This window comes from Apis dorsata, unplaced genomic scaffold, assembly GCF_000469605.1.
Source record: "Apis dorsata unplaced genomic scaffold, Apis dorsata 1.3 scaffold_52, whole genome shotgun sequence".
In the NCBI taxonomy this organism is placed as follows: Eukaryota; Metazoa; Arthropoda; class Insecta; order Hymenoptera; family Apidae; genus Apis; species Apis dorsata.
In genome coordinates this window covers 1769970-1797783 of record NW_006263353.1, presented here as the reverse complement: position 1 = coordinate 1797783, position 27814 = coordinate 1769970, and the positions used below count along the sequence as shown (strand labels likewise).

The 27814-nt window shown below is 25.6% G+C and overlaps 5 protein-coding genes across 6 annotated transcripts; 1 reads left to right on the top strand and 4 right to left on the bottom strand.

Annotated features, from left to right (window-relative positions):
* Positions 1-143: 143 nt before the first annotated feature.
* LOC102671434 (serine protease HTRA2, mitochondrial) lies at positions 144-2117 on the bottom strand. The gene is made up of 7 exons (XM_006609207.2): positions 1684-2117; positions 1492-1615; positions 1310-1396; positions 1039-1233; positions 798-948; positions 556-724; positions 144-481 (listed from the first exon to the last, which is right to left on the bottom strand). The coding sequence occupies exons 1-7, from the start codon at positions 2070-2072 to the stop codon at positions 319-321; spliced, it is 1278 nt and encodes a 425-aa protein (XP_006609270.1). The 5' UTR covers positions 2073-2117; the 3' UTR covers positions 144-318.
* A 781-nt stretch (positions 2118-2898) lies between these two features.
* LOC102671298 (rRNA N6-adenosine-methyltransferase ZCCHC4) lies at positions 2899-5138 on the bottom strand. The gene is made up of 4 exons (XM_006609206.2): positions 4870-5138; positions 4240-4793; positions 3452-4151; positions 2899-3362 (listed from the first exon to the last, which is right to left on the bottom strand). The coding sequence occupies exons 1-4, from the start codon at positions 4916-4918 to the stop codon at positions 3013-3015; spliced, it is 1653 nt and encodes a 550-aa protein (XP_006609269.1). The 5' UTR covers positions 4919-5138; the 3' UTR covers positions 2899-3012.
* Positions 5139-7095: 1957 nt separating this feature from the next.
* Positions 7096-13248, bottom strand: LOC102670926 (phosphatidylinositide phosphatase SAC2). 2 transcript variants are annotated; one of them, XM_006609203.1, is made up of 13 exons: positions 13013-13248; positions 12192-12568; positions 11852-12115; positions 11609-11763; positions 11356-11528; positions 11106-11298; positions 10708-11035; positions 10515-10585; positions 9979-10203; positions 9381-9602; positions 8973-9286; positions 8696-8905; positions 7096-8584 (listed from the first exon to the last, which is right to left on the bottom strand). In XM_006609203.1, the coding sequence occupies exons 1-13, from the start codon at positions 13107-13109 to the stop codon at positions 7632-7634; spliced, it is 3582 nt and encodes a 1193-aa protein (XP_006609266.1). In that variant the 5' UTR covers positions 13110-13248; the 3' UTR covers positions 7096-7631. The 2 variants fall into 2 exon arrangements, with proteins under 2 accessions (XP_006609266.1, XP_006609267.1); XM_006609204.1 differs by lacking the exon at positions 9979-10203.
* Positions 13249-13532: 284 nt separating this feature from the next.
* On the bottom strand, positions 13533-15253 carry LOC102671157 (ubiquitin-like domain-containing CTD phosphatase 1). The gene is made up of 2 exons (XM_006609205.2): positions 14922-15253; positions 13533-14769 (listed from the first exon to the last, which is right to left on the bottom strand). The coding sequence occupies exons 1-2, from the start codon at positions 15229-15231 to the stop codon at positions 13871-13873; spliced, it is 1209 nt and encodes a 402-aa protein (XP_006609268.1). The 5' UTR covers positions 15232-15253; the 3' UTR covers positions 13533-13870.
* A 1346-nt stretch (positions 15254-16599) lies between these two features.
* On the top strand, positions 16600-17748 carry LOC102670792 (exosome complex component CSL4). The gene is made up of 5 exons (XM_006609202.2): positions 16600-16844; positions 16912-17027; positions 17113-17361; positions 17460-17541; positions 17602-17748. Exons 1-5 carry the CDS (start codon positions 16808-16810, stop codon positions 17712-17714), a joined length of 597 nt encoding a protein of 198 aa, XP_006609265.1. The 5' UTR covers positions 16600-16807; the 3' UTR covers positions 17715-17748.
* The last annotated feature ends 10066 nt before the right edge of the window (positions 17749-27814 follow it).

Genomic DNA, 27814 nt, shown 5'->3' with positions numbered 1-27814 from the left:
TATATATATATATATATATATCCCATAAATATCTCGATATCAGTTTTGGTAATAATTAAATAAAATAATGGAATGAACGAAAAAAAAAAAGGACGACCGAAAATGTCGATGACTTAAATAAATCTCTCTTGATGATTCTTTTTTTAAATAGGCGAAACATAACGCAATATTTTGTATAGTATTATTGCGTTATATAATTAAAAAAAATTAAAATAAAAATGCCAATTGTACATAAAATATTAATGATAAATTTAGAAAAGATAGATATTTAAATTATAATTTCAATGTCGAAATGAATTATACTATTAGAAATGTGATTTAAATTTCTTCTGGTTCAATTCGCAGATGTAATACTTCTAGACCTCTGATCACAGTCATTCTTAAGATTTTTGCTGCTTCTATGGCTTTGTAAATACTAGCGGATGATACCACTGGTTCATCATTGACTTGTGTTATGATATCGCCAGCTTGTAAACCTCCTCTGAAATTTGTCCATAAAAATATAATTTTTATTTAATTATCATTAATAATATAAATAATAATTAAGAAACATACAGATGTGCTGGCGATCCTACGATCACTTTATAAACAAGAACACCATATCTTATGTTATGTGGAATTCCTTTTAATTTTTTTTGCAATTCATAGAAAAGATCCGGTGTAAGCGTTAGCATTGTGATTCCGATATATTGAGTTTTTGTTTTTTCCATTGCGAATTGTGTACCTAATATATTTATATATTAATATTATTTTATTTTACAATATTAAATATTTCTTATTTCATTTAAATGCTATACCTTTGTTTTTTCTGCGTAATTCTGCTTTTCTTAAAAAATCTTTAGCATAATCTATAGGTATAGCAAAAGAAATACCACTTGTCACTTTCATTGCATTTATACCAATTGCTTCTGCATCCAAATTAACTAATGGACCACCTGAATTTCCAAACTAAAAAATTATAGTATATAATATATTTTAATATAAATTTTTATATTAAAAGTTTAATATAAATTAAAATAATGATAGTGAAACACTAACAGTGATTGCAGCATCTGTTTGAATATAAGCCATTTGTTTATTAAGAAGACCAAGTTCTTGGCTATGTCTATTTACACTACTTATTACACCACTTGTTATTGTGTTACTTAAAGCTAATGGAGATCCAATAGCAACTACAAATTCTCCAGGTCTAAGATTTGAAGAAGAACCAAGTTTCATTACTGGTAAATTTGTCTATAGAAAAAATTAATAATAACAATTTAAAAATATATAAATAATTATATAAAATAATATAAAAAAATATATGAACCTTGTTAATTCGTACAGTTGCAAGGTCACTATGCACGTCAATGTCCTCCACAGTACCAGTATAAACACTTCCATCATAAAGACGTACCTGTGAAATAGATTGCATAAAAACTTCTGAAAAAATATGTTTAATATTAATTCCTGTAATATAAGAATATTTATATAAAATACCACCAACATTACCTTGACAGTTGTATGGGGTTTAGCAGTAACAACATGAGCATTTGTCAATATTAAACCATCTGATTCGACAATAAAACCAGATCCATTGCTTATATTGAATGGTTTACCTGTTTGAAAATCAAATCTATTTTCTCATTAATAATTACTGTTAATTACAATTATTTAGTTATTTTTATAAGTATAAATATTTACCTTCTGTTATTTTGAATTTCTATGTACACTACTGCAGGTGCTGACTTTTCTACTACATCGGCTATAAAATTATATTTATTTCTATTATTACCTCCATCCCAAGAAACTGGTTTAGCATATATTGTGAACATAGATTTTATCAAGTTGCTAAATCGGTTTTGACAATCGTCCTTCCATTTATACAAAACATAACCAAAACCAGAAAAGAAAATGGTATAAAACAAGACATTTCTAACTGTTTTTTCAGAAGTTCGAAATTTTTTATCTTGTTGATGCGAATATTTATATTGCGAAAAACGATTCACGCATGAAACTGTTAAGAATTGTTTATACTGGAAGTGATTTCTTCTTAAAACGGTCCAAGATGTTCGGGTTAAGGGGGCAGCCATTTTTCGACTCCCAATAAGAGAGTGTCAGTTGTATTTTTAAATCCCGCGAAAATCGATTTATACATGAAAATTTATGAAACACAAAATTATTGAAATTTTATATCAAGAAAATTCTAATAAATATAAGATGTAAGATAGATTTAATATTTAATCGGAATTGTTTTTAATAAATATAAATTTTAGGAAACAAGTATAAAGAAGGAGAGGAAATATAAAATAATTATAAGGACAGAGATAAAATGAAAATTCGAAAATCAACGCCATCTCCAGAATATTGCAAAAGAAAGAACGAAACAAAGAGAATAAAAAGTAAAAAAAAAGGATAGAGATATAAAATAAGAATTTATTGTTAATTTAATTAATTTATGAGCATTAAAAATATCTTTTTTAAGTAAGTACTCAAGAGATAACATTGATTCTCAATTTTTTGAAAAAATGTCTTTGGTGCATAAGAAAGGGTAATAATAGTTATTATAATTATACTATTTCTTCTCTTACTATATATGCTCTTTATTTATATGTTTCATCTACGATAGTTTAGAAATGATTCTAATTCCTGAATTTTTATTTTATCTCTGTATTTCTTTTACTATTTATTCTTATTTATTTATTCTTTTTGTCTATACGTGCTTATGACGTATGATATGACGTATAAATAAAATGTAGAATGAAAATAAATACTTTTATATAAATATTTTTATCATTTCTTTTTCAAAAACAAAAAAATAGTTATAATATTGTAAGAAAATGGTATTTTTTTTTTCAATCATTATATTTATTTTATTAATGTGAAATTTATTTCTTTATTTAATTTTCAAAATCATCTCAAGAAATTTTGAATTTCTTTTATTGAAGTACACATATTTTACATCAATAAGAGATCTTATTTACAATATAATTATACAGAAATGATTTATAATCTTTGTTTATAACAATTATATTACGTTTCTTGTTTTTTTACTTTTTTTTTTGTATTTACTATTCCATTTGATTGATTATGTAAATTCACTTTTTTACTTATTTTTAAAAGTTTAGGTTTTTTCAAAGTTTTCAGTTTGACTTCTGTTGTCTTTTCTTTTTTTTTTTTTATTTCCAATTTGTTCGATGATTTTTTAATACTTTTTGTTATTGATGTTTTTTTTTCATTTTCAAATTCTCGTGAATCATCTATCTTTTTCTTTTTTATGTTGTTAATCATTACTTTTTCATCAGTAACTTTGCGTTTTTTAATTTTTTTTGTCTTCTCTGTTTGAATTTCTTCGTTTATATTACATTCTTTTTCAGTATGACCTAATAATAAATAAGTAAATAATAAATAATAAAACAAAATTTTATATATTCATTATATTATTTTCATTAAGAAAATGAAAATTACATACCAATTTCGTTACATTTAAAACATTTTCCAGTAACTTTGGGCTTTCGGCCGCACAAATGTTTTGCCACAATACATCTTTTACAAGTTTCGCAATGCTTCCAGTAAGGTTTCACACATCGTTTGCATATATCACAGTGTTTATATGTAAGACCATTTTTCGAGGTACACTCTTGACATTTTTTACAATGCTTATTCTCTTTACCAACCCATTTTTGACATTTTTTACAATATCTATAGCCATTCGATTTCGGAAGTTCGACTAAATTTAGTGGTATATTTGTAAAAATTCTAATAGGTGATGGCAATTTAGTACCATTGGAATCATTTAAAAATAATGGATGATTATCATAAGCTACTTTATAATCAGTCATGCTCAAATCTTTCAAACCTCCTGATATACCAGGAGGATTACTTTTTTGTTTCATTATAGATTCCATAAAATATGGAAATATAAACATAATTTTTAAACAATCACTTTCATTTTCTATATTATTCCATTTCTTATGAAATTCAGAAATTTTTTTTATAGTCCAAGATATTGGTTCCACTCGACTACCAAATGGTGGATCACAGATCAAATAAGTATGTTTCCCCTTATTTTGCATAAGAAAATCTTTAAACACATGAATGGCACTTTCATTAAAAAAATGATTATTCAATAGATTATACCAACAATAACTTAATGGTCCAAAAAAATTATGCTATAAATTAGAAAACATAAATATGCATTATACTCAATTTATTTTAATATAAATTTATTTGATTTAATGAATTTTTAAATAAACTTACAAATCTTCCATCAAAATCTAATAAGAGTGAAGATATTGTATCTTCATAATTTTCTAGAATATATTCATGAATCTTTGGAGTACCTATGCAAAGAATCTGTGTTGCTCCTAATTTCACAAGTATATTTACTATATCTTCCGTTGTTTGCTTTGTAAAGAAATATTGAGCTTCCTGCTTAGAATTTTCTATAGGTTTCAAAATTTCTGTTGGATGTTTCATCTCATAATCTGTAAGATTTTCTTTTATGTCATGATTTTTATGTTTGTTCATCACATCTTTCTCAATTTTGGATATCAATTGTTCACAAGTATGACAATAGCATCTATTGTCTGGAGTTACAGACATTATATCATTAAAATGAACATATAATGATCTATGACGATAACGAGACATAAATTGTTTTTTCTGTTGTTCCCATTTAGTTGCTTGTTGTTTTGTCAGTTTTTCTCCTTCTTTCAAATAAAATTTGCATGTCTTTCTCTCGCGACAAGCAGAACACACATAAAATTTTTCTAATTTGCCATTTTCATATGTACCAAATAATAATGTTGGTCCTATATAAATAAAAATATCATTATAAATATTTTATACTATCTTTCCACGATAAAAAATTTTGATATGAAATATTACCATGTGGACATTGAGGATGTTTACTCAAATCCGACCAAAAACATTCCATGTTTAATAATCAATGAAAGCAAAATTAACAAATAGTTTAAAAATAATTATTTATATTAATATTTACTATAAACGAAAATTTAAGCATACTTTTAAGAATACTTTATTTACTATATAATTAAATACTTATTCATAAAACTTGTCATCTTATGCGAAACATTCACTCATGCAAAAACAAAACATACCACGTGGTTTACATAGCGATATAAACTTAATCGATTTTTAACGCGATTCGAGTGCCACTTGCGATTATCGAAACTACTTTAAACATTTTACTTCTCTTAATAAGTTTTCAATTTAAATAAATTTGATTGAAAATGATAATGTAGAGAGAATTGATTTTTAATGAATTAATTTTAATAATTAGATTAAAGATTTTTTTTGAAGTGATCAATTGCTTAATATCCTATATCTATTTAAATACAGAAATATGTAATATATAAAATTTGAAAGAAAAATATTTTATTTTACGAAAATCATTTTATTCAAAAAAGAGCAAAATATTAGGTATGTATATTAGATATTTCATATAATTTTAAAATTTAATTAATAAATGATTTTCAATTTTGAATTAATATTAAAGAATTATTATAAAGAATAGACAAGAATTATAATTTAATAAATTATGAAAAAAAATTTTCTCATACAATATTTTATTAATAATGTTTAAAAAATTTAGAGCCATTAATTAAATTTATTTATATTTTATTATAACTTTTTTTTCTACAATTGCTATGTTATTTATTGTATCACATGTATGTATAATATTTTATATATATATATATATATATATATGTTTTCAAAAACATAACTGTAATATAATGTATATATATATATGTATATATTACATATATAAGGCAATTTAAGCCTCTACAGGCTATAAACATCTTCGTGCGTTGTTTTGTCATGATTGTTTATAATGTTCTATCGTAAAAATACAGATAATACATTATGTTACAATATTTGAATGTTCAATTTTAATTGGACCATAGATATACATACAAAAAAGAGAACAAAAAAATAAATTTTTCATTCTTCGGTAATTTTTATAATACTGTATCAATAAATAAATATCTGAGATTGTTAAAATTATTTTAAAAATAAAAGATATCTAGATATATCAAGAATGAATACATGAGCATAAAATTCATGAGTCAAATTTTTCTAAAGCTAATGAAAACAGTTGTTATTTGTGTGATTTTAAAGCATTTCTAAATAATCTATAGAATCGACACATTTTATTTTTATTTTCTTCTTTTTTTTATTTTTTTATTTTAATTATTTTTAGTTGTGTTTATTCTGTTAGATAATATATTATCACAGACTATCCATTTGCAGTTAAGAAAAACATTTACTAGAAAAATTTGTTTATCTTGCAATACTTCTACTGACATATCAGTGCAACTATGAATATGTTTATGAAATACTAATACTTATTATAATTAAATTAAATTATTCGTATATACAAAGTATTAGCCATCTAGAACTGTAACTTGAATTATTTGGTCTAAATCGTATATATAATATTAAATAACAACGTATATTTTTTTCTCATAATCTATATAATTATTTTTCTATAATTCGTTAAATGTAGTATACATAATACTGCAACTGTGCAAGTATATAAATATTGTGATTGTTCTTTTTTTTTTTTTATAATTTCATAAGGAAAATAATGTAACATCACAAACAAAGTATTTTTTTCTTTTCTATTCTTCATTTTGTTCCTTATAATTATTCTAAAAATGTAACTAAGATATTACGGCTGAATGTATATATTTTACATATTTAATAATTCGCTTATTATACACATATTTTTAGAGAGAATATTTTTGCCAATCCATCTTGTTACTATACTTTCGTTTTATTCAACTAGTAACATTATTCATTAGACTAAAAACTTTTTAATGAATTTTTTATATATACATAATTGACTACAAAGCTTCTTCATTCAGCTTGCTGCATAAACTATGAATGTATACAAGTATTACAAGTACAGTTTATAAATATCATGCATACGTGAATCTTGAAATTTACAAAAAAAAAAAAAGGATTATAAAATATATTACAAATAAATAAAATCATAAAAAATAGAAAAATATGATTATGCAGCAAGCATTGGAGCTTCAAAGAATAAGAATTAAATTTCATTTATATAAGCAGTATGTTCTTTTTTTCTTTTTTTTTTTTTTTTACGATAAATTTACAATTCCACATTTCTAAAGTCTAAATGCAATGCTAGGATTTGATTGGAAAAATTCATAAAAAGGCTATCGCCATGAAAATTTTGTATAAATATGCCGAAAGCATTTTGTGAATAGATAATCAGTTCGTATAGGCTTCAAGAGCTCATTGCTCTTTTTCGATGTAGAGTAATAGAAAATTTTTAAGACACACACAAATGGACTTGCTGCAGATTAAATATTGACCACATTGTACTTTAGGAAGTAATTTTTTTTTCATGAAAGAATATATAGAAAGGATCTTATCAATTAATCATTTTTTGTTTTTTTTCTTTTTTTTTTTTGCACAAAATTTTTGTTAGCAAGATGGCAGTAATTGAAATTTAAAAAATAATTATACATATCATACACGTGCATTGAGATGTTCGACGTAAATTATAAAATATTAAAAATAACAAAAACAGCTATGCAAAAATGTATCTAAATTATTTATCCGTTACTATATTCAGACTTTATACTATTCCCGAAAAGTTATAAAGCTATTAGTTTAGATTGACACGAACCCCATCTTTCCTGTAATTTTCGACGCTGTTCTACATGATGATCTGAAAGATTTCTTGATAATCCTACATGTCCTGTCTTTAGTTTTCTAGGATCTAAATTTGCTCCTAAAGTTTGTACACCTTTCGCAAATTTTGAAAAAGGTGATAAGATATCTTTGGCAGTAGATGCCACAGGACTCGCAACATTTGTTATATTAGTTTTTATCGATTTCAAAGCAGACTCACTCTGAGAAGATGTAATATTTAGACTTAAATCTTGCTCAGATGTGGATCTCTTTTTATCTAGTAATCTGTTTTCCGTCTGCAATTTATTTCCATTTGTATCACTAAGTGTCAGCTTACTATCAACTTCTCCAGTCGAATGACTAATATTTTTGGATAAATTCAATGTGGATGGAGGAAGAATTCTTTCCTTGTCCTCTGTCACACTTTGTATAGTTATTTCTGGTGTTTTTTGAGGAGATGCACTTACAGTACTGGCTCCAGAACCAATCTGTGGCACATTTAAAACTTCTTTATCAGAAATTTGTTCAGATAATTTATTAGGTCGTATTGATAAATTTTGGTCTTCATTGTTCTCATCAGATTCAACGACATCAGCGTTTTTAACACCCATTATAATACCAATAGATGGAGTATAAGCTTCCATCAAATTCTTATCATGACTGAAATTTTCTGGCTTTTCTAAAGGAACAGTAGATATACCAATGTTTTCATCATCACTACTACTACTACTATTACGTCTTCCTTGCACATTGCCTAAAATATCTCTGCCTCCAAGAGTGAAAATAGGTTTGGAAGTTGCTTCAGATTTCCTGCCTATGCTTTTCGCTATATCAATTGGTTTTCTAGCGCTAAAGCTATGACTTAACTTATTTAATTTGCTAAATTGTTCAGACATGTTATTTAAAGCTTTCGTTCCTGTAACGATAGAATAATTTGAAAGTTATTGATGTAGATTTTATAAATATGTGCATATTATCAAAATTCTTATATTTATTATGGAAAAACAATTTTTTTTATAAAACGTACCTGCGCTTTTAAGAGCTAATAATTGTGTTTCTGAGACATTTCTGGTTAATTCTGGAAATGACGAGATATCAAGTAGACCCGTAGTTCCTTTACTATTCACTAATTTACTCTTTCGTCTATCTAACGTAACATTCATTGCTATAGGAATCTTTGGTAAATTGCTTATATCCATTGCTACAGAGATAGCTTCGCAAATTGATTTTAAAGACTCTGAAATATGTAAATCAACATAGTATAATTGAAATTATATATTAGAGCATAATAAATCTTGTTCTACCTATACTTTCTTCTTCTGTCTTTATAACAACAGCCATATTATTAAAAAATCGTAAATTTGTACTCCGGAACATATGAAAATAACCGTATTCGTTCGCCATTTTATAATTTATTCTAATGCAATGGAAATGTTTATTTTTAAAAAGAGAAACCGAGCTTTCGGGCTGGCCAAATTCAATTAATACAATATCTTCAAGTGGAACTCTTTGGTAATTTGTGACTTTGTCGATTTGATCATCATAATCAGCTACATAATAACTATCGCGTGTTAATATTAGAATGGTGTCCATTTCTGTCTCTGTTAAGTCACCAGTCCTGTTAAAATAAATTATATAAAAAAAAAATAATATTAAAAATAAATTTAAATATTATAAATTTAAAAAAATAAAAAAATGAATTTCTAACATACACAGGATCGGCATCTATAAGACCCCAACTGCCTAAAATAACTTCTGGATCGGGTATAAGTAATTTCTTGCAATCTTCTATTAGTAATTTCACGTGAATTGCTGTAGCGGCATTGTCTTCTTCTTCGGTACGCTCTTGAAATACTTCTTCGTTTACAATATTTCCTAACATCATATCGATCGTGGCTTGTCTATAGACATCCTTGAAGCGATTTAAATAGTATCTGAAAATATATAGGTCTCCTAACTGTTTCCGTCAAGACTATAATTAAAAATAAAATAAAAAAAAATATGAAATAAAAAAAATGACGATAAAAAATACTGTCTTGAAGGAGTCAGGATAGTTTTCTTCAGAGATAGTTTTCTTCTTTCTCTTCAAATTAATATTTGTTTAGATTAAATTAAAAATCAAGCAATTATCATGCAAACAAAAACGAGCAAAAAATGCAATATCAAACTGATTATAATATGTGAAGTATAGTTTTAATATAATTGTCATTATTCGTTGTTTGGATAAAGCAACAATTGGTTTGAAGTTTTAATACATATTTTATTTATTTGCTCGATTGAAAAACATTCAACCCAAAGCTGAGAACGAACCTTGCCAAATCATACATAGCACTGGCATAAAGAAAGTCAGAATAGGTGGCAAGTTGAAGCTCTATATTTGGTGGTTTCGCGGGTATTAACTCAAGACAACAATTATCAAGGATGTCTAAATAATGCGACCAATCGGTATTCAGTTGATTAACATCGATGGGATTTCCTAGCAAAGTATCTATCGCTGCTTGACGTATATCATCCATAAAGTGTTGCTGAAAATATCTATTGAAAAATGAAAGGATAGTGTCAAGGATCTATGTATGTATAATATATGATAGTATTTAATTAATGATCATGACTCAAAAAAAAAAAAAAAAAATTAAATGTTATTGATATCTAATGATTATACGAATAATATAATATAATGATTTATTTTTTTTAAGAGAATTACAATACCTAATAGATTATATATTTGCGAAATATTTTGAACAATAAAAAATAATCGTAAAATGATATATTGTGTAGGATATGTGAATGAATATGGTGTTCTACTATAATGCGAATTGTGTGTTATAATTGTGATCCAATTATACCTGTTCGCAGAATTTACGCCATCTTTCATTAACCCGGTAAATTTTCTTTCTCCTGTTCTTGTATAATCTCCCTATAAGCAATAAAAGAAACTACAATCATAGAAATTCTGCAATCTTTTTGATTGAGCTTTTGTTTCTAATTAATAATTATTAAAATATTAAAAAATCATATATTTCTATCATTGGTACGAACCTTCAGAGCATTTGTACCAGCATACTGTTTACTGATAATATCGCCGTTATTTGCCCAAAGCAATTGAAACGTTTGTCTAATATTCGTCGGTAATGTTCCGTCCGGTGGTATTAATCCTAGCTTTGAAAACTGCATTTCCATAACAGCTTTACCCAAAGCAGTTTGCACCACGTTTGTTCTATCTAAACAATCTATGCAATTCACCCGAAACACTCCCTTCTGCATGCAAATTGTGCCTTGTTTATCGCGCCAACAATACCCCATGTCTGTCAATACTGTAGCCAATTCATTGACCAGAATAGATACATTTTCAAAATGCATTCCTCGACTGTGTTAGGTACAAAAAAACATTTAGCGACAATTCCAAAAATTCCATTAGTTTCTTTACAATTGCTTACCAATATTCGTGAAAATCGAATGTTGTATAAGTTATATCAGGATTATTGTAATTTAATACATGATTACTATAAGCTTCCCAAATTATTTTCTCCTTGCCTGTTTGCTCTACGAGATTCACAATACAAACTGGACCATACAAACCAAGCTCTTCAGTAAAATGTTTTTCAAATGCAAGCTGTGTTTCTGCTTCATCTAAAAAATTATAAATTATAAATTATTGAAATATAAATAAAATATTTTTTTAATTACCTCTGTCTATATGAGGTGGAGGTTTGTATTTATAACCAGGTTGGGACCAATATACTGGTACACTGCCTCGTACTTGAACAAAAGATACTTGATGATCATGATACCAAACTAATTGCTCTGTTTCTACATAGTTTGCACATTTGCCCTCATCATCGACACCGCGTCGTTTATATCTTTATCATGATAAAAAAATTAATTTTTTTAAATAAATTAAATTTAAAATAATATATGGAATAAAAAAAAAAATTGTTACCTCGTTCCTGCACGAAATCTACTTCTTCTTGATATAATTGCTAAATTAAAAATTTCATGATGAGGTTGTTCATCAATGCCCATTTCTACTTTGCATTTTTCTATTTGTACATATCCTTGAATAATTGGTAATATCCACCAAGTTGCTTTGTCTGTCTACAAAAATTAAATATTTTTTTCAATAAATATCTATATATATAATCTATATAATAAAAATAAATTTAAATTTAAAAAAAAAACTAACTTTCAAATTAATTATATCTTGCAACATATGTTTATTCCAAAAAAATCTATCATCCACTTTTTGCCAAAGTTGTTTATTTTGTTCTTCTTTATTATATTGTGATTCTGTGGCACAAAGCCTTTGCAGACTATTTGTGATATCACCAGTTTGACAGAAATAAAAGGAATCAGTTTCGGTGAAAATTTTATTTAATTCTTCTAAGATTCTTTTTTCAAATCTCTCCTTATCTTTAACAATGTTTCTCTTACTCACTGTAGATTTCACCTATAGATATTTTTATCAATATATAATTTTTTATATAATTAAAATTTTTATTTCTAATTAAATAAAGATAATTTACCTGGGATGTTGCAAGTGCAGCTGCCTGTTGAGTAGTATTTTTTATAGTGTTTGTAGCACTTTTAATAGTTCCCCATGTTTTGGCAAATGTTGCTTTTTGCGGCACATCAAATAGGCCACCTTGGCTTTTTTTCTTTGGCAAATTCTGATGCTTTTTGCATGGCAAAAGTCCAATATCATTATTTTCACTGCCAAAATGCAAAAATGCAATTGATTTAATTTTATATATAATATGACCTCCATATAATTCTCCAGCTGGTAAAACTTCCTTAATTAGCATTAAACGTGGTTCTAATACACATGGTTGTTCTATTTTCCCAACAATTCCATATAATATTCCAAGACATTCTAAATCTTTTGGAGAGGCCCATTCCCAATCTACAAAAAAATTGTAAGTAATAAAATTTTATTAAAATATTAATATAAAAAAATTTTAATCCAATATAACTTTGTGTTCTATTTAATTGTATTACTTAGACCACATGTCACATCTTTACATAATTTATAAACTGTAGCTATTGCAAAATCATGTGCAAACATTCATTTAAGATATATCCATATTTTCTATTATGTTAATAATGATAATTTAATTACGATTTAATTTAACATTTTTGATTTTATCATGAATATTATTACAAAATTGAAAATTTATAAATTAAAATTGTATGAGTAATTAAGATTACGTGAAATTTTTTTGATTATGTTACAAAATTTGAAAAATTGAAGATGTTTTAAAAAGAATAATGAAACGAAAATTACAATGTGTATCGTACTTGACACGAATGTATATACACTTCTGTCAAATTAGAACTGTGTACCCACCCGATTTAGCGGAAAACTCTCCCGTGTACTTGTCACACCATAGACTATGTCTTTCTTTTACGAAAATGAAATGCGTATCGGTACGGAACAATTCCATGCTTCCGTCTTTTCCACTGTATAATAGTTTTTACGCAGCATGTGGAACGTCAACCTCCGAAAATCTGCCTATGATAGGCACTTCGCCATCTTGCTCGTATATAAGACTAACAACGGGTTCGTATAATATACAATATACATAATACTACATTACATTTTAGAGTGACAAAAAATAGATGGCGATCGGATAGAGAATTAATAACATATAATATATTTTTAAATCTTTAAATGACAAAAATTAATGATTCAAGCTTATAAAATTTGTTACATTATAATTTATAATTAATAGCATTAAAGTGATTTTGTATTTTTCAAATACACTTTATAAATTTTATAAAGTATTAATATTTTATTTAAATTTTTTTGTAATATTTTTATATTATAATAAAAAAAAAAAAAAAGAAAAAAAATAATAAGCATATCATTATTTGAAATACACAAGATTTATTTATGTAATCAATGATTACATTTTATATATGTCTCACAATAACTGATAAGTACATTATAAATACAAAGAAGCGTGTGAAAATATGCGCATAACGATTAAACGTTATTATTATTAATATCGTCGTATATAGTTCATGGAAGAATATTTAAAAGATATCCTTTCTATACAAGTTTTTTCTTCCGAATAAATTTAAATAATTGCCGATAAATTCACAAAATTCGATAGATTTACTTAAAATGTATCCTCTTGAGTAATAAAAAAAATTCATAAAATTTAACGAACATTTAACATTCTCAAAAACAAAAAAAAAAGATTTACTCGTTCCTTCCTTCATTTTCTTCCATATTTCTTTTTTCTTCTTTGGTTTTGTCAATTATATATTCTTGCCATTTCCTATGATTAAGAGTCTGAAAGTCATCCACTTTTGCTATCAGTGTTAAATATTGAGATAATTTTAACAATTCCCTGTCTTTCCTTCTAGTAATATATGCATGCCTAAATGGTTTTATCTTTAATCCTGATTGTGGATTCATGATAAAGTTTCTTCTATTATCATCAAACATTATTGTGTTTTTTGCAGAAAATTGTTTATACTTTCCCCAAATAACAGCAAGTGGTTTTGCTGTGATAGTACCATATTTTGATGTTTGAACATTAATCATAAAATTTGCATCAAGATGACATGCTATCTTATAATAAGGATTATTTGAAACTCCAAGCACTTTCATCTTTTTATTGATCCATTCCATATTAGTTGCTGACCAAATTACTATATCATAATTTTGATAAGCCATAATTAAAAAATAATGAAGAAAGGGACGCATTAATTCCCCACCACCACCTTGCAGAACCATTGCTGAATTGTGATCAAAAATGGTGTAATCTATATCGAGCACCAGTAGTTTCTTTCCTTCTCTGAATGGATTTAATTCTACAAACCTGTAGTAGTCGATTCTAAATTGAATTTGAAATAAACACATCTTAACATTCTCTATATCCAACTTTTCCTCTTCAGTCTGAAAGTCATTAATTACATCAGGTAAGTCTTTTGGAGCATGACATACTTTAGCAATATCCTCTTCACGAGATCCCATCAGCCTTATTTTGAACCCAGATTTCATGCCCAAGTTCCTTAAGATTTCCTCATCTTGAGATGTTTTATTTGGTAAACAGACACTTGACGGACTTTTAAATGGTTTCAAACATGTGAAATCTAATAGAACAGAAGGATAGTTTGAAATCAAAATAGAAATCATTTAAATGAATTTTATTTTAATATTAACAATGTATCATTATAATATTAACATATGATTATATGGGGAAAAATAAAAGGAGAAAAGGTCATGAAACAGTTCAAAACATAACCTTTGGTTCGAAGGTTTAAAAGTTTTTGATGTTTTGGAAGAATGCCAGTTTCCTTGTGTATTCGTATTTTCAAACCGCGAACGGTATCGTCCAGATTCACATCCGGAATTTCGATTTTTTTTCTGCCCCATACTATTATGATCTTTCCTACATTTTCCATTTTTTCGAATATAATGACGCGACACCAAACGATGTGTAAGTACTGCGAAGTACTTACTCGATACAATTCCCTTAGATATATATGTATATAAAGACCATCGTAGAATATACTACATACATTGTAAGTACCTTTGTGTCGATACCATATCATGAAATTTATTCTTCACATAGATGGCGTTTCAATAGTATAATATAGCAACATTTATGATTATTTGTTATCCTGTCGATAAATATCTTTTAGAAATTTTACGAAATTAATATAATGTATTAAAAAATAAACACATTTCTATTTATTAATTGAATATATATGTGAATATTATGTGATTATAATAAACTATTATTATATCAAAATTTTGAAGATTGAAGAAAAAATAATTCAAGATTTAAAAAATTTTTAAATGTTAAATATCAAATTAAATTTAAATATAAATTTGAAATTAAATGAATAATGTCATAAATTAAATTAAAAATAAATATTAAAATTGAAAAATTGTAAGATTATTAAATATGAATATAAAAAAATTAGAATTTATATTATAAAATAAACAACAAATGTTAATGCATACGAGCATTAAATATTCATGATCATTTTTTTTTTTAAACTTTTAATATATTTAAAAAATAATTCAGTCTTCCAATTCAGCAAAACAAGTTTCTTTTTGTAGAATATAATAATATAACACAAGCGATATAGAATAAACTTAATTCAATGCATTTTTTGTCTCATATCTCAAGAGTATTAAGATCCTTCTAAGATTTTACTATTATTCTTAACGTTATTGATTCAGAATAAAAAATTGCAACATTAATAATTCAATAATAGTTAATAACTGAACAATTAAGAAATTTGTTCGATGTTTTACAATTGAAAGAATAAATTTAATAAATTAATCTTAAATAATTCGATTTTTAATGCTTTCAAAGAATGCCTAAAAATTCTTTTCTATTTTCTTTACTATTTTTTATTTGTTTAAATATTACTTACTAGTAGCTAGCATATTATCAAAAACAATTATATTATATATATTTTTACATCATGTTTCACAAGATCTTAAAAATATATTATAAAAACGAGAATATAATATAAATATTTTTTATTTATTTAAAATTGTATTTAAATTAAAGATTGAAATACATTATAGTTTTCTGAAAAACAAATCATTAAAATATATTCAATTAATATTCCATGTTGTTACATATCATAAACAAATTTAGATAAGGAGAATAATAAAAAAAGAATAGATATAAGATAAGAATTGACAATTAGTACCATCTTTTGATTGTAATCTGGAAATATGTTTTTGATATTAAAAGATTATGTCGATAAGATTATGTATATTGTATCGATCGTATAAAATTTTGCCGATAAACTAGAAATGATTATTTTTATTAAAAATATATAAATAATTTTAATATTCTCAAGATAATCAATTAATTTTTATTAGTTTAATAATTTATAAATTTATAATTCATTAAATTTATTAATTTTATGTGTAATTTATTATTTTTATTTTCTTTAATTTTTATATTTCGATTTTTTTGAATTTTTTACTTTTTTGCAATATTTATTAATTTAATATATAATTTAATATAATTTATTGTATTTTAAAAAGATACAATAAACTTGTACCTTGTCTATAACCTCCAAATTTTTGACATGCAATTATTCATTGCCTTAATGACAATTTATATATAAAAAGTAAATTTTTTTTTAATTCTAAAAGAATATGGACAAAAATAAAGATATTATTGTATGTGTACCAGGTAATTATATTTTTAAAATAAAAAAAAGTAAACAGAGTAATTAGAAAAAAATCATATTTTTTTGTAGGACAAAGGTTATGTATTTCTGACAAAGTTAATATTGCTGGACCAGGAACTTATGAACAACAAGGCTATATTTATTCGAAATTAGCTGGTTTAGTAAAATTAGTAGAAAAAGAAAATGTAAGGAAGAAGAAATAAATAAAATATATTATTTAACATTATTAATATCATATATATGAATTATACAATATATTTTGAATTTTAGACTCGAACTGTTGAAGTCCATGGAATAACAGAACAAAGTATTGTTCCTGCACCTGGTGATATTGTAACAGCTATGGTTACTATTGTTAATCAGAGATTTTGTAAATGTAGTATAAAATGTATAGGTGATATCGTATTGACAAGACCTTATAGAGGTATTTTAAGGAAAGAAGATGTACGAGCAATAGATAAAGATAATATTCAAATGTACAAGTGCTTCAGACCTGGAGATATTATTCTTGCTAGAGTTGTATCCTTCATTTTTTTTTATTATAAAAAAATATGTTATTAAAATATATTAGTAAAAATATAAATTTTGAATTATGTAATTTCCTATACATTCGTTAGATGCCAATGACAGAAGGACATACTTATCAATTAAGTACAGCAGAAAATGAACTAGGTGTAGTGATAGCACATAGTGAAGAAGGTAAATTATTAAAGATAATATTATTTTTTTTATTAATAATTGATAATTCTTATGTTACAGGTGTAGCTATGATACCCATTAATTGGACACAAATGCAATGTCCTAAAACATTACGAAAAGAGTTCAGAAAAGTAGCAAAAGTAATTCCAGAGCATGTTATTGCAGATCAATAATTTAATATTAATATTTTTTTTTATATATTCATTTAAAAAAAAGACAAAATAAAATATCGATTATATTATATATATGTATATATATGTATATTTTTTATATATGCATATATTTTTTTCACAATTTAATTCATAATTCATTTTATTCATAATTTAATTTAATCATTACATTTATATTTTAATAAATTGTTAGACGCATAAATAAAGAATAAAAATTTAGAAGTTGCAAAATTATTAGGATTATTATTTAAAAAATTGAAATTGAATATTTGAAATGGTTTTTTCATCTATGCAATTAAGGAATTTAATAATTTTGATAATATAATTTATATACAATGTGTACAGTTTATCTGGAAACATGTAAATATTTCGAAAAATATGAATATTATAAATTTAATAAAAGTATCAAACTTCTTGGCAAATTTTTCATTATGTATTTAATTTTTTTATGAATAAATAGTTAAACATAACATAACAGTAAAACATTTAGGAAAAAACGATTTTAACAATTTAAAGATAGTTTGTCAAGAAATAGTCTTCTAAATAATCTTTAATATGTCATTTATTATCAAATAATGTAATAAAAATATAAAAACTAAAAAAATATAAAAACAATATAAATGTATAACATTAATTGTTCTAATAATTTAAAAAAGAACTAATTTATATTTATTTAATTAATATTAATTAAGTTATAAAATTTAAATTTCAATATAATTTTAATTAATTTTTGTTTTTATTTTATTTTTAAAAATATTTCTCCTTTTGAAGAAAACAAAAATGAATCAAATTAATAAGTAATCGTGTTAATAAGAATCGTGATTAGATTTTAATGGTGACTTTAATTTGATAAATAATAAAATATATCTGAAAATATAAATTAAAAAAATTGTTAAATCTAATATTATTAGATTTCTATAATGAAATTTTACAAAGATATGATAATTACATAAAAATATAAGAAGAAAACATTGTTATAATTAATTTAATATAAAAATTATTTAAATTAAAAGAAAAATTATCTAAAACATAAGACTAAATATTTAAAATAAAAATTGATCAAATCTAAAAAGAATATAATATAAGACAAAAATCAACATAAATTATATTTAAATTAAACAATATAAATATATAACAATTAAACAATTAAAATATAATATATATTATATAATATTTCAATTTTTGTGTGCTAATGTGAATAGAGAAATTTATAACCAATCGGAAACCATTAAAATGTAGCGGCGAAACGAATCTATGCGCATGATTATGCGCATCATAGTACGCACTTTAGTGCGCATAGCATTAGTTACAGTTGAAAATTATAGTGACAGGCTGTGTTTCAACGATAGAAGTGCGTAATTATATAAAATTTTTAATAATAAAATGTTGTATTACAGTTATTAAGCTTAATTATAAATTATTAAGCCTTGTGTAATTAATATGTGTCTGTTTAATCATTATTATACCAGATTTGATCATTTTTGTGACAAATTATCATTTGATTAAAGTTGGGATAGTTTCAAAGGCGGGAAAAGTTTTGAAAATAACAGTTTCTACGTAGTACAGTTTTTACAACATGATGATTCAAAATAATCCGATGATTTTCGTATAAATGTGGTAAGATTTTATTTTATTTTAACAAAAAAATAGTTATAAATTTTTTTTTCTCTTTATTCATCAGAATAGTTAGATCAATTTATACATATTTCTTTCTTCAATGTATCTATTATGTTTATTACGTTAACGTATAACGTTATTTCTGTATTTGTTTTTATTTTACGCTCAAAGGCCGAAGGCTGAACGTATTTCTTATAATCTCTTTCCAGGAAATCGATGATTTGTTTTTGTACGACGCTCGACATTTCGATTTGTCGAATTGTTTGTCGAAATGTAAGCATATCCCCTCTCCAATTTGTAATTCAATACATCGAAATCGCTATGCGAGATGTCATTCCGTTGTCGAAGCTTGTGAAAATTAAACGCTTTGTTTCAGGTGCGTAACCAATCTATTTTATTTAACAATTATTTTTTTATTTTTTATATTAATATTTCATTAATATAATGAGTTTGTTCAATGTAATATTTATTAAATATTAAAATAATTAAAAATTTTTTAAAGAGTAATTTATTTTTTTTTTTTTTGACCAATTTGATATTTGACTATTAAAATTACTCGTATTACTCGTATTATGAGTTCTAAAATAAGATTTAAGTTATTAGTTTTATTTTAATATGATTAATTTAGTCTTATTATCTTACATTTTATATATTTATCTTAAAGATTTAACTTTTTCGACACAAAAAAATAACTGATTGCTAAAATTATTTTAGGCGGGAAAAAATATTTTCAATATGGACGCCATGATGAATTCATATTTTATGGAAGAGAGGTAAAATTTAAATTTTTATGCAAAAAAGAGAAAATCTCTGTATAGAAGAAAAAAATATTTTTTTATAAATATGTAATTTTTTTTTTATTAGCTATATGTATATAGTTTTTATGTAATTCATAATTCTTTTAAAAGTAATATCTTTTTTAACAAATGCGATAGAAAAAAAAAGAAAAAAATATGAAAGCATATTTTATTTCTTTTTCTACATTTTTCCTTCTTTCACTAATGCAATTTTATTTCCATACTTATTATGACTGCGTGCAATGCAGTCGATAGAATCAGTGTTTGCTTCGTAATAGTATTTTTAAAAGTATTTTTTTAGAGTGTAAGAATAGACAAGTTTTAAGAATAAATAAATTTAATTATAATTATACGCGAAATTAGAGTCAGTGTTTATTTGTTAATTACATATAAATTGACGCGTTAATAGTTTCTTATTTTTATTTTTTTATTTTAAATATTTTTTGATATTGAGTAAAATCAGTGTTTCTCTCAAGAGAATAAGGCGATCATTCATGCATGAAAAGGTAATTATCCTTTTTTTTATCTAAATTTTTATTTTTCTATTAAAAAATAAAAATAAAAAATAAAGCTATTAGAGAATTTCAATTTTTAAATTTTAAATTTTTATTCGAAGATTTCAATATTTATTATTATTATATCTTATTAGAATTTCAATCTTTATTGTCAATATATTTCAATATAGTCAGTAAATTAAAATGTTCCATTTTTTTTTTTTTTGTTATAGATGTTTCTCAGTTCACAATGATATGGACCACGATAGTATTCATGACAATGCAGATTCTTCGCATTTAATGGTGAGTCGCATGCATTTTGATTCCTCTAGTCACTCAATCATGTCGTAGGATAAAAAATCCATATCGACACGAGTGATTGGTTGTATACGTAGAATTTTGTACGAGCACAGTGACCACGGATATTTATTATATCTGTGAATAGTAACATTTTCCTTTTTTGTATTTTATTTATTTAATTCAGGCTAGGTCTTCTTGTATGTTAATTTTTTAAATATTAGTAATTTTTTAAGTTTAATTATTTAAAGTTAAATTGATCTATTATTCATATAGATTAATATAAATATTTGCAAACATCAAATATATGTATAAATATTTGTGTATAAATTAAATCCGAATATTCAAATAAATAATAAATAATGTGAAGATAAATTATTTTTAATTTCATTTTCTTTCATATTCATATTTTAAATGATTTAATTTGTCTGAAAATATATTAAATATTATGTGCAAGAAGACACCTCGCGACAGATAGATTTTGAAATCAAAGCTACAAGTTTTGAATACTTGCTCTTTTATATTATTTTCAAAAATTTGCTTTGATAAAGGAATCGTCTGAGGATATTTTTATTAATTTAAAATTAATTTAAAATTAATTATTTAATTGAATTGAATTATTACATTACTTTTTTAATGAATATATTTCCTTTCCTTTTAATTAGTAATTTCTTTTATAAAATATTATTAAAATTTTAATAATTTATTACATTGATAAAAAATATAAAGTAGAGTCATTAAAATTTGAGATATGAGATACAAAATTATTAGCCCGTTAAATATTTATGCTAATTTTTTTTAGCTTAGGATTTTCAGGTTTAATCCCTTCCATGCCCATTGCCAGAATTTCACTCAAGTGCCCAGGCGTTACTTGAGTGAAAGAAAGGTGGCGGGCATGATGAGCCTAGTTTATAAGTTTATCAAAATTTCTCAGCGACTGACGATGCGTTAGTGTATCGTGCACGATGTATTTTCCACATTGTGTGTGTGGTTAGGCTGTGGAAATGCGTCGTTTTAACTATTAATAATTATTAATTCAATTACAATTTATAATAACAATATCACATCACGTTATATATTGTAGATTAAAAATATTAATGCAAGATTAACAATTAACTTTACTCTCAAATTATATAAATAATAATAATTTCATCTTTAATCTTTAATATCTATTTCAATATGATTTTTTTTGAAGACATATTTTTTTCGATTATATAAATGTTTACATAATTTTGTTTTTACGCAATGGTCATTAGCCTTCGTCAGTCGATTTCAGGAAAATGGTACGTAAAGTTAGAGTGTGCGAGTAGTGTGCCAAACTCGGGTGTCGGAGGCGTCCCGGGACGCTTTCCCTAGTGTAGGCTCATGCGCCCGAGTGTTATGCGTGAGAATCGTGGAATGAATGTGTTGGTATGCCTGTTTTGCCATTTTTTTAAATATAGAGTTAGGTAGGATAGGTAGTATACTTCAGGTGTGTCTGTTTAATTATAAGTAAGTAGGGCCGGGCAGGTTGTCACAGTCTCTGATCGGGTAGGCGCGTTTTTCGCGTGACAACCTGTTTCTGGAAATATAATTTGAAAAATCGAGAGCGAGATTGATACGAATGATCATCGATGGCCAGTAATTTCTGGTTTTGTTTCTCGATTTTTCGAATTTCGCGGTCGCGGTCGCGAGGTTGATTTCGAAACGAACGTTGCGCTCGAGATTCTGCGCATGCGTGCATGTGCACTTAGCTTTCGCGATTTAGTCTTTTTTTTTATTTCTTCTCTTTTTACGATTAGTGAATCTCGAGCCTAGACTTAAGTTTCAGCGGGCATTGCGCCCGAAGGAGGAAGACCGAAGAGGCCTCGACAAATTGTCGCGAAGAGGGGCTGCAACGAATGGCTTCTCATCTTTTGGATCTTGTCTGGATCCAAAGAATGGGAAGTCATTGTTACTATTTTGTCATTGTGCTCGTTTTAGTAATACGTAGTATATGTTGTATCGTCTTGGCCAATTTGCATGCTGGCCCATCCAGTCATCATGGGCAAATCGCGGTTTTGTATTAGTGTTGCGATTAATTAATAACGGGTTGAATTAGAGTTGCGATAAAAAGATCGCGTTTGCTATAGCGTTGCGTTGAAAAGAAAAATCGCAATTGTTTTTAATTATTTTCATTATGAATTAGACTATTTTTTCAATGTTTTTTTTTTTTTTTTGATATAAATTTAAATTTATTCTATTTAATGTAATTATGATTTATGATATCGTGATATTTAAAGTAGCTTTTTAGATTTATTTTAGAATAATAATAAATTTTATATTAAATTCATTTAAAGAATTAGTGTTGCGTTTATTTGCCCAAATTATTTGCCCATATTTCTTCCACTTGGACTGTGGAAGTACGTTCCAGCTCCTGAATCACCTATTACAGCCAAAAGGGCTGTATAAAGGGTGATTGTATGACGGCAGTCTTATGAGTATAGCTGCAATCTTTCGCTATTAGTGATGCGTATAATAATGAGTGCATAAATTAATTTATTACAATTTTGTAAATAATTAAAACATCTTTATAAAGATGTATGCTTTCGGGATTTTTCTATTTTTTTTTTACTTTTCTTTTTTTTTGGATAAAAAATTATACTGCAAAAACAATAAAGCACTCTACGTGTTTTCTTTTGAATTTTTAGTGTACATTAGTGTTGCGAAATAGAAAATATGTTCCACTCACGGTTTGTTCGGATTTATATCGAGTGGATAATTATTTTGGTAATCCTTCTGGTTACCTTTTCGTCGGATTTTTCTTTTCAGCACCTTCTTAAGAGCATTTGTTATTGAAAATATTGTTAAATTTTTTTCTTATAATGAATGTCTTTTAGAATTATGAATTACATAATATTATTTTGATAATTTGATTTTTTTTCAGGAGAAAGAATGTTTCTTTTTTTTGATATAAATTAATTTTTAATTATTAATGCAGTAATTGAGTTTGTTACAGATACGAATTGAAGTAAGTAAATGGAAGAGAGAAGATATAATTACGAAATAATGTTCAATCTTTAATTGTTAGAATTTAATTATCTGTTGTTAAGTTTAAACTAATTCTGTTGTATAATCTGTTTCAGGAAACCTTCAGTATTTATAATCTTCAGTTTTGAGAACATAAGAAACATCTAATTTTTTTTGTATCAGATAAATCTTTCAATTTTTATATTAGATAGACAAATATTTAGCTTTTTAGATAGATGAATAATAGAAAAATATTTAATGTAGATAGAATAATTTATGTAGAATAAATATGAAAAGAATTTTTAGAATAGGTAGAATAATAATAATGTTTTAAATAATTATAAAACATTTATAATAATTCATAAAACAATATTATATTTAAGTTTGTTCCAGAATCTTTTATAAGAAAATGATTAAATTATAAGAAAATATTGATTAAATAAAATTAATTGTAAATAAATGTAGAATTAGTGCATGCATGCTAGAATATTAATTAAATAGATGCATTGTAGTTAATTATTTGGCAAAGTAGTGTAGTGCTTTGTGGGAAACTTATTTTTTTCTTTTTTTTTTTAATGCTTTTAACTATCAATTATTTTTCATTTTCATAATGATGAAAATATAAAATATTGATAGAATATCTTTTAATTTTTTTTAATTTAGTCTTCTGTACTGGTGTTTTTTTAAAATTTCTTTTGTTGTTTGTGTTGCATGATAAAAAATTTGAATATATTGCAAATATACATCAAAAGAAGGATTTATTTGAAAAATAAAATAAATAAATTTTTGTGTAAAAGAAGGATAGATGGTACATCGTGGATCTCTCCAAACGGTAAGACCTAGGAAATTATTATTATTTAATATATAATATATCATTTATATTACTCTATAACTAATTATCAATGATATAATTATAGCATATTTTATAAGAAATAATATGAGCTAATTGCAAACGTGATTATATTTTTCGAAAATAGAAAATTTATTAAAGTAATAAAGTAATCCTTCGGTCTTCTTATTTGATTTTTATTTTACTTTATATTTTTCAAATAATTTTATATACATACTTGGATTATATGATATAATAGCATTAGATGGCATAAGAAATATTGATTGTTGGTATTTCAGAACATGTAATAAAAAGATGTTCTGTTAGATATCACTTCTATTTTATTTCTTGTCGTTATATCTCTTCCATTATCGAGAGTCGGTAATTCATTAAATCAGTAACAAAATGACAATAAATCTTTAGATTTTTTTAGATATAGGATAAAAAAATAAATAGGATTATAAATTTTTACTGTATATCGTTAATTAAATAATTATATCAGATAAAGTTATAAGCATTTTGTTATATATATAAACATATTTGCTCCAATATTAATATTAGGTTCCAATTTATGTTTTGTCGATATAGAAGAAACTTTCACGTTAATTAACATTTGACGGTAATGTAGATTATTCTATTTTTAGAGTTCTATATTACCATAATACTCAAACGAACATATTTCATATGTTTTTATCAATTAAGCAACAAATAAAATTATTTTACTTACAATTAAAATAAAAAAAGAAAAATTATTTCTAATCATTATTATTTTCATTTTTAATATTTTTTAATATCAGAAAAAACTATTTTGAATGATACATTTATTTATTTTTATATTTTTACTTTTACGAAAAAATTATACAAAAATAGGAAAATCGAAATTATTAATTTAAACTTCATTCTTTCTTGAGAATAAAACACATCTTTTGAACTTAAAAACTTTGTTAATTCGAAAGTATAGAAAATTATTTGTCTCGAATTTTGCGTCACGAAATGCGATTTTTGGTGATTGATGAAGTATCGCTGAAGAATGTCCTAATCGGTGATCGGGTTCTACTACGTCTCATTATAAGCAGGCAAAGTCACAGAACCACAGTTTTATCTCAGATCTTTGGGGCTAGCCTTGTTAGCAAGCTGAACTATGGACTATTACATTTATCTAACCCGATCCACCGAAGTTGGAACACCGTCGTTGGTTTCTCGGTACGGCAGTGATGGATATTTCACGGTTAACATCCTGACACTGTCGCACGTTCAACCGAAACTAAAACCGTCTTCGTCTTGCTCCAAAGAACGTGCTCTGTAATCTTAATTCCATTCTTCAACCACCTTCTCGTTAACATCTACCTTCCCTTTTGATTTTCTTCTTTCTTTCTTTTTTTTTTTATCTTTGAAATCGATCAGGGCAGAAAGTTGTTAGAAAATATATTCGAAAAGAAAATTTATTACGATGATTCTTTGAATTATTTTATTGAAAAAGAAAACATACTATTATATTAAAAGTATTTAGTTTAGATTAGAATAATATTTCGTAATTTTTGTTAAAAAATTAGAAAGAAGAAAAAGTTGCCTATAACTTTGCAAATCATCATATATAATATGATCATTAATATTGTTATTAAATAATTTTTCTACTAAATTTCAATTATTAATTTATAATTTAAATTCACTTTCTGTCTATATTATAACACTTCTTTCGAACAGATTGCAAATTTTGGCAATTTTTTTTCTTCAACAATCAGTTGCAAATCACAAAATATCATTAAGCGCATTAAAACTCATTCATTCCTATGATCACTCGTTTGAAAATTGTCGCGTGTCGTCGATTATCCCTTCTCCTCGTTGAAAAAGGAAAACATGATTATCACGGGTAAAGAAAACGTTGTTCCAGGAAATTATACCGCGAGGGTAGTTTCCAATGTCGCTAGTATATGTAGCTAGGTCGTAGATAAGCTAGAATTATGATGGTCTCCGTTTAAGACAATTAAGGTAGAACCGGTTAACAACACGTGTTACAACCAAAGCCCTTCCCGTATCTCTACTTCGGACTCATAATCCGGCGTCATGTCTTCTAACTAAGTTCGCTTAAGCTACCCTTAAAACTGGCTCAATTATTGTCCATTGGTCCTTTTAGTGGCAAGCGTAACGCATGGACATTACTAATTCCGTCGAGTTAATTTCACGTAGTGAAAATTTTGTCGTCGAGCGGTGAGGAAACGTACACCCGTAGAGTTGACAATAATTATTCGTTCGCGATACAGTGGAGATGGAGAGATACAGCGACTATGCCAGTTCGACGATGTCATTTGTTTCGGTATATCAGATTTATCGCGCATGCGCGTCGCGTACGCATGCGCAGAACGGGCCACCGTCCGAAAATTGCTACATCTTCCTAGCTGTTTTTTTAAAAATTATTAACTATAGTTTCGAGTTACAAATACGAATTTTAGATACGATTTTAATTTTTGGGTTAAGAAATTTATTTTAACGCGTGTCGTTGCCAAACTTCTTTTAAGAGGCGACGAATTTCCTCACGAATTTCAGCGACTTTTTCGTTTCTGATCCAAAAAAGAATAACGTGAAAGATAAAAGTCGGAGCCAGTTTTACCAAGAAGAGAGTCAAAGGCCATGTTTAGATGAAAAAATGGTTTATAATTTTGATCACGTCTCGCTACGGACAAAAAAAAAAAAAAAAGAAAAAAAGATATTTAAGAAATTTACTTGGGGCTAGACAGAGCTATCGGTATATCTCGAAGCGATAGATGTAGTACATTGATAATAATGGAATAAATCGCATTTTATAGTTCAACGAATCCAAGATTCTCTTCTTCTTGTTCATTTCTCTTCTATATTTTATCTGGCATAATTCATTCATGGTACACGCGTAGTAACGCAATCGTGGGTTTAAATGGGCTTTTTATGAACAGTTCCGGTTTTACATGGAACGATTTAATCGCGTTTACCCGCTTTTACCCACCTCAAAGTGCTACTCGTCATTTTCTCTCGTATAATACGGGTCAATTTCTTGGAAATTGATTTCGATCAGATTATTTACTATCTTTTTGAAAAATATTCACAATA

Coding starts and splice junctions, on each gene's coding strand:
- LOC102671434 (XM_006609207.2), bottom strand. CDS start 2,072: ATGGCTGCCCCCTTAACCCGAACATCTTGGACCGTTTTAAGAAGAAAT. Junction 1,616..1,683: donor GAAATTCAAAATAACAGAAG/GTAAATATTTAT, acceptor ATGAGAAAATAG/ATTTGATTTTCAAACAGGTA. Junction 949..1,038: donor AAACAGATGCTGCAATCACT/GTTAGTGTTTCA, acceptor ATAATTTTTTAG/TTTGGAAATTCAGGTGGTCC.
- LOC102671298 (XM_006609206.2), bottom strand. CDS start 4,918: ATGGAATGTTTTTGGTCGGATTTGAGTAAACATCCTCAATGTCCACAT. Junction 4,794..4,869: donor ACATCCTCAATGTCCACATG/GTAATATTTCAT, acceptor TTATTTATATAG/GACCAACATTATTATTTGGT. Junction 4,152..4,239: donor TAGATTTTGATGGAAGATTT/GTAAGTTTATTT, acceptor TCTAATTTATAG/CATAATTTTTTTGGACCATT.
- LOC102670926 (XM_006609203.1), bottom strand. CDS start 13,109: ATGGAATTGTTCCGTACCGATACGCATTTCATTTTCGTAAAAGAAAGA. Junction 11,299..11,355: donor TCCACCTCATATAGACAGAG/GTAATTAAAAAA, acceptor ATAATTTTTTAG/ATGAAGCAGAAACACAGCTT. Junction 10,586..10,707: donor CTGGTACAAATGCTCTGAAG/GTTCGTACCAAT, acceptor TATTGCTTATAG/GGAGATTATACAAGAACAGG.
- LOC102670792 (XM_006609202.2), top strand. CDS start 16,808: ATGGACAAAAATAAAGATATTATTGTATGTGTACCAG. Junction 17,028..17,112: donor AATTAGTAGAAAAAGAAAAT/GTAAGGAAGAAG, acceptor TTTGAATTTTAG/ACTCGAACTGTTGAAGTCCA. Junction 17,542..17,601: donor GATAGCACATAGTGAAGAAG/GTAAATTATTAA, acceptor CTTATGTTACAG/GTGTAGCTATGATACCCATT.
- LOC102671157 (XM_006609205.2), bottom strand. CDS start 15,231: ATGATATGGTATCGACACAAAGGTACTTACAATGTATGTAGTATATTC. Junction 14,770..14,921: donor TTTAAACCTTCGAACCAAAG/GTTATGTTTTGA, acceptor CTGTTCTATTAG/ATTTCACATGTTTGAAACCA.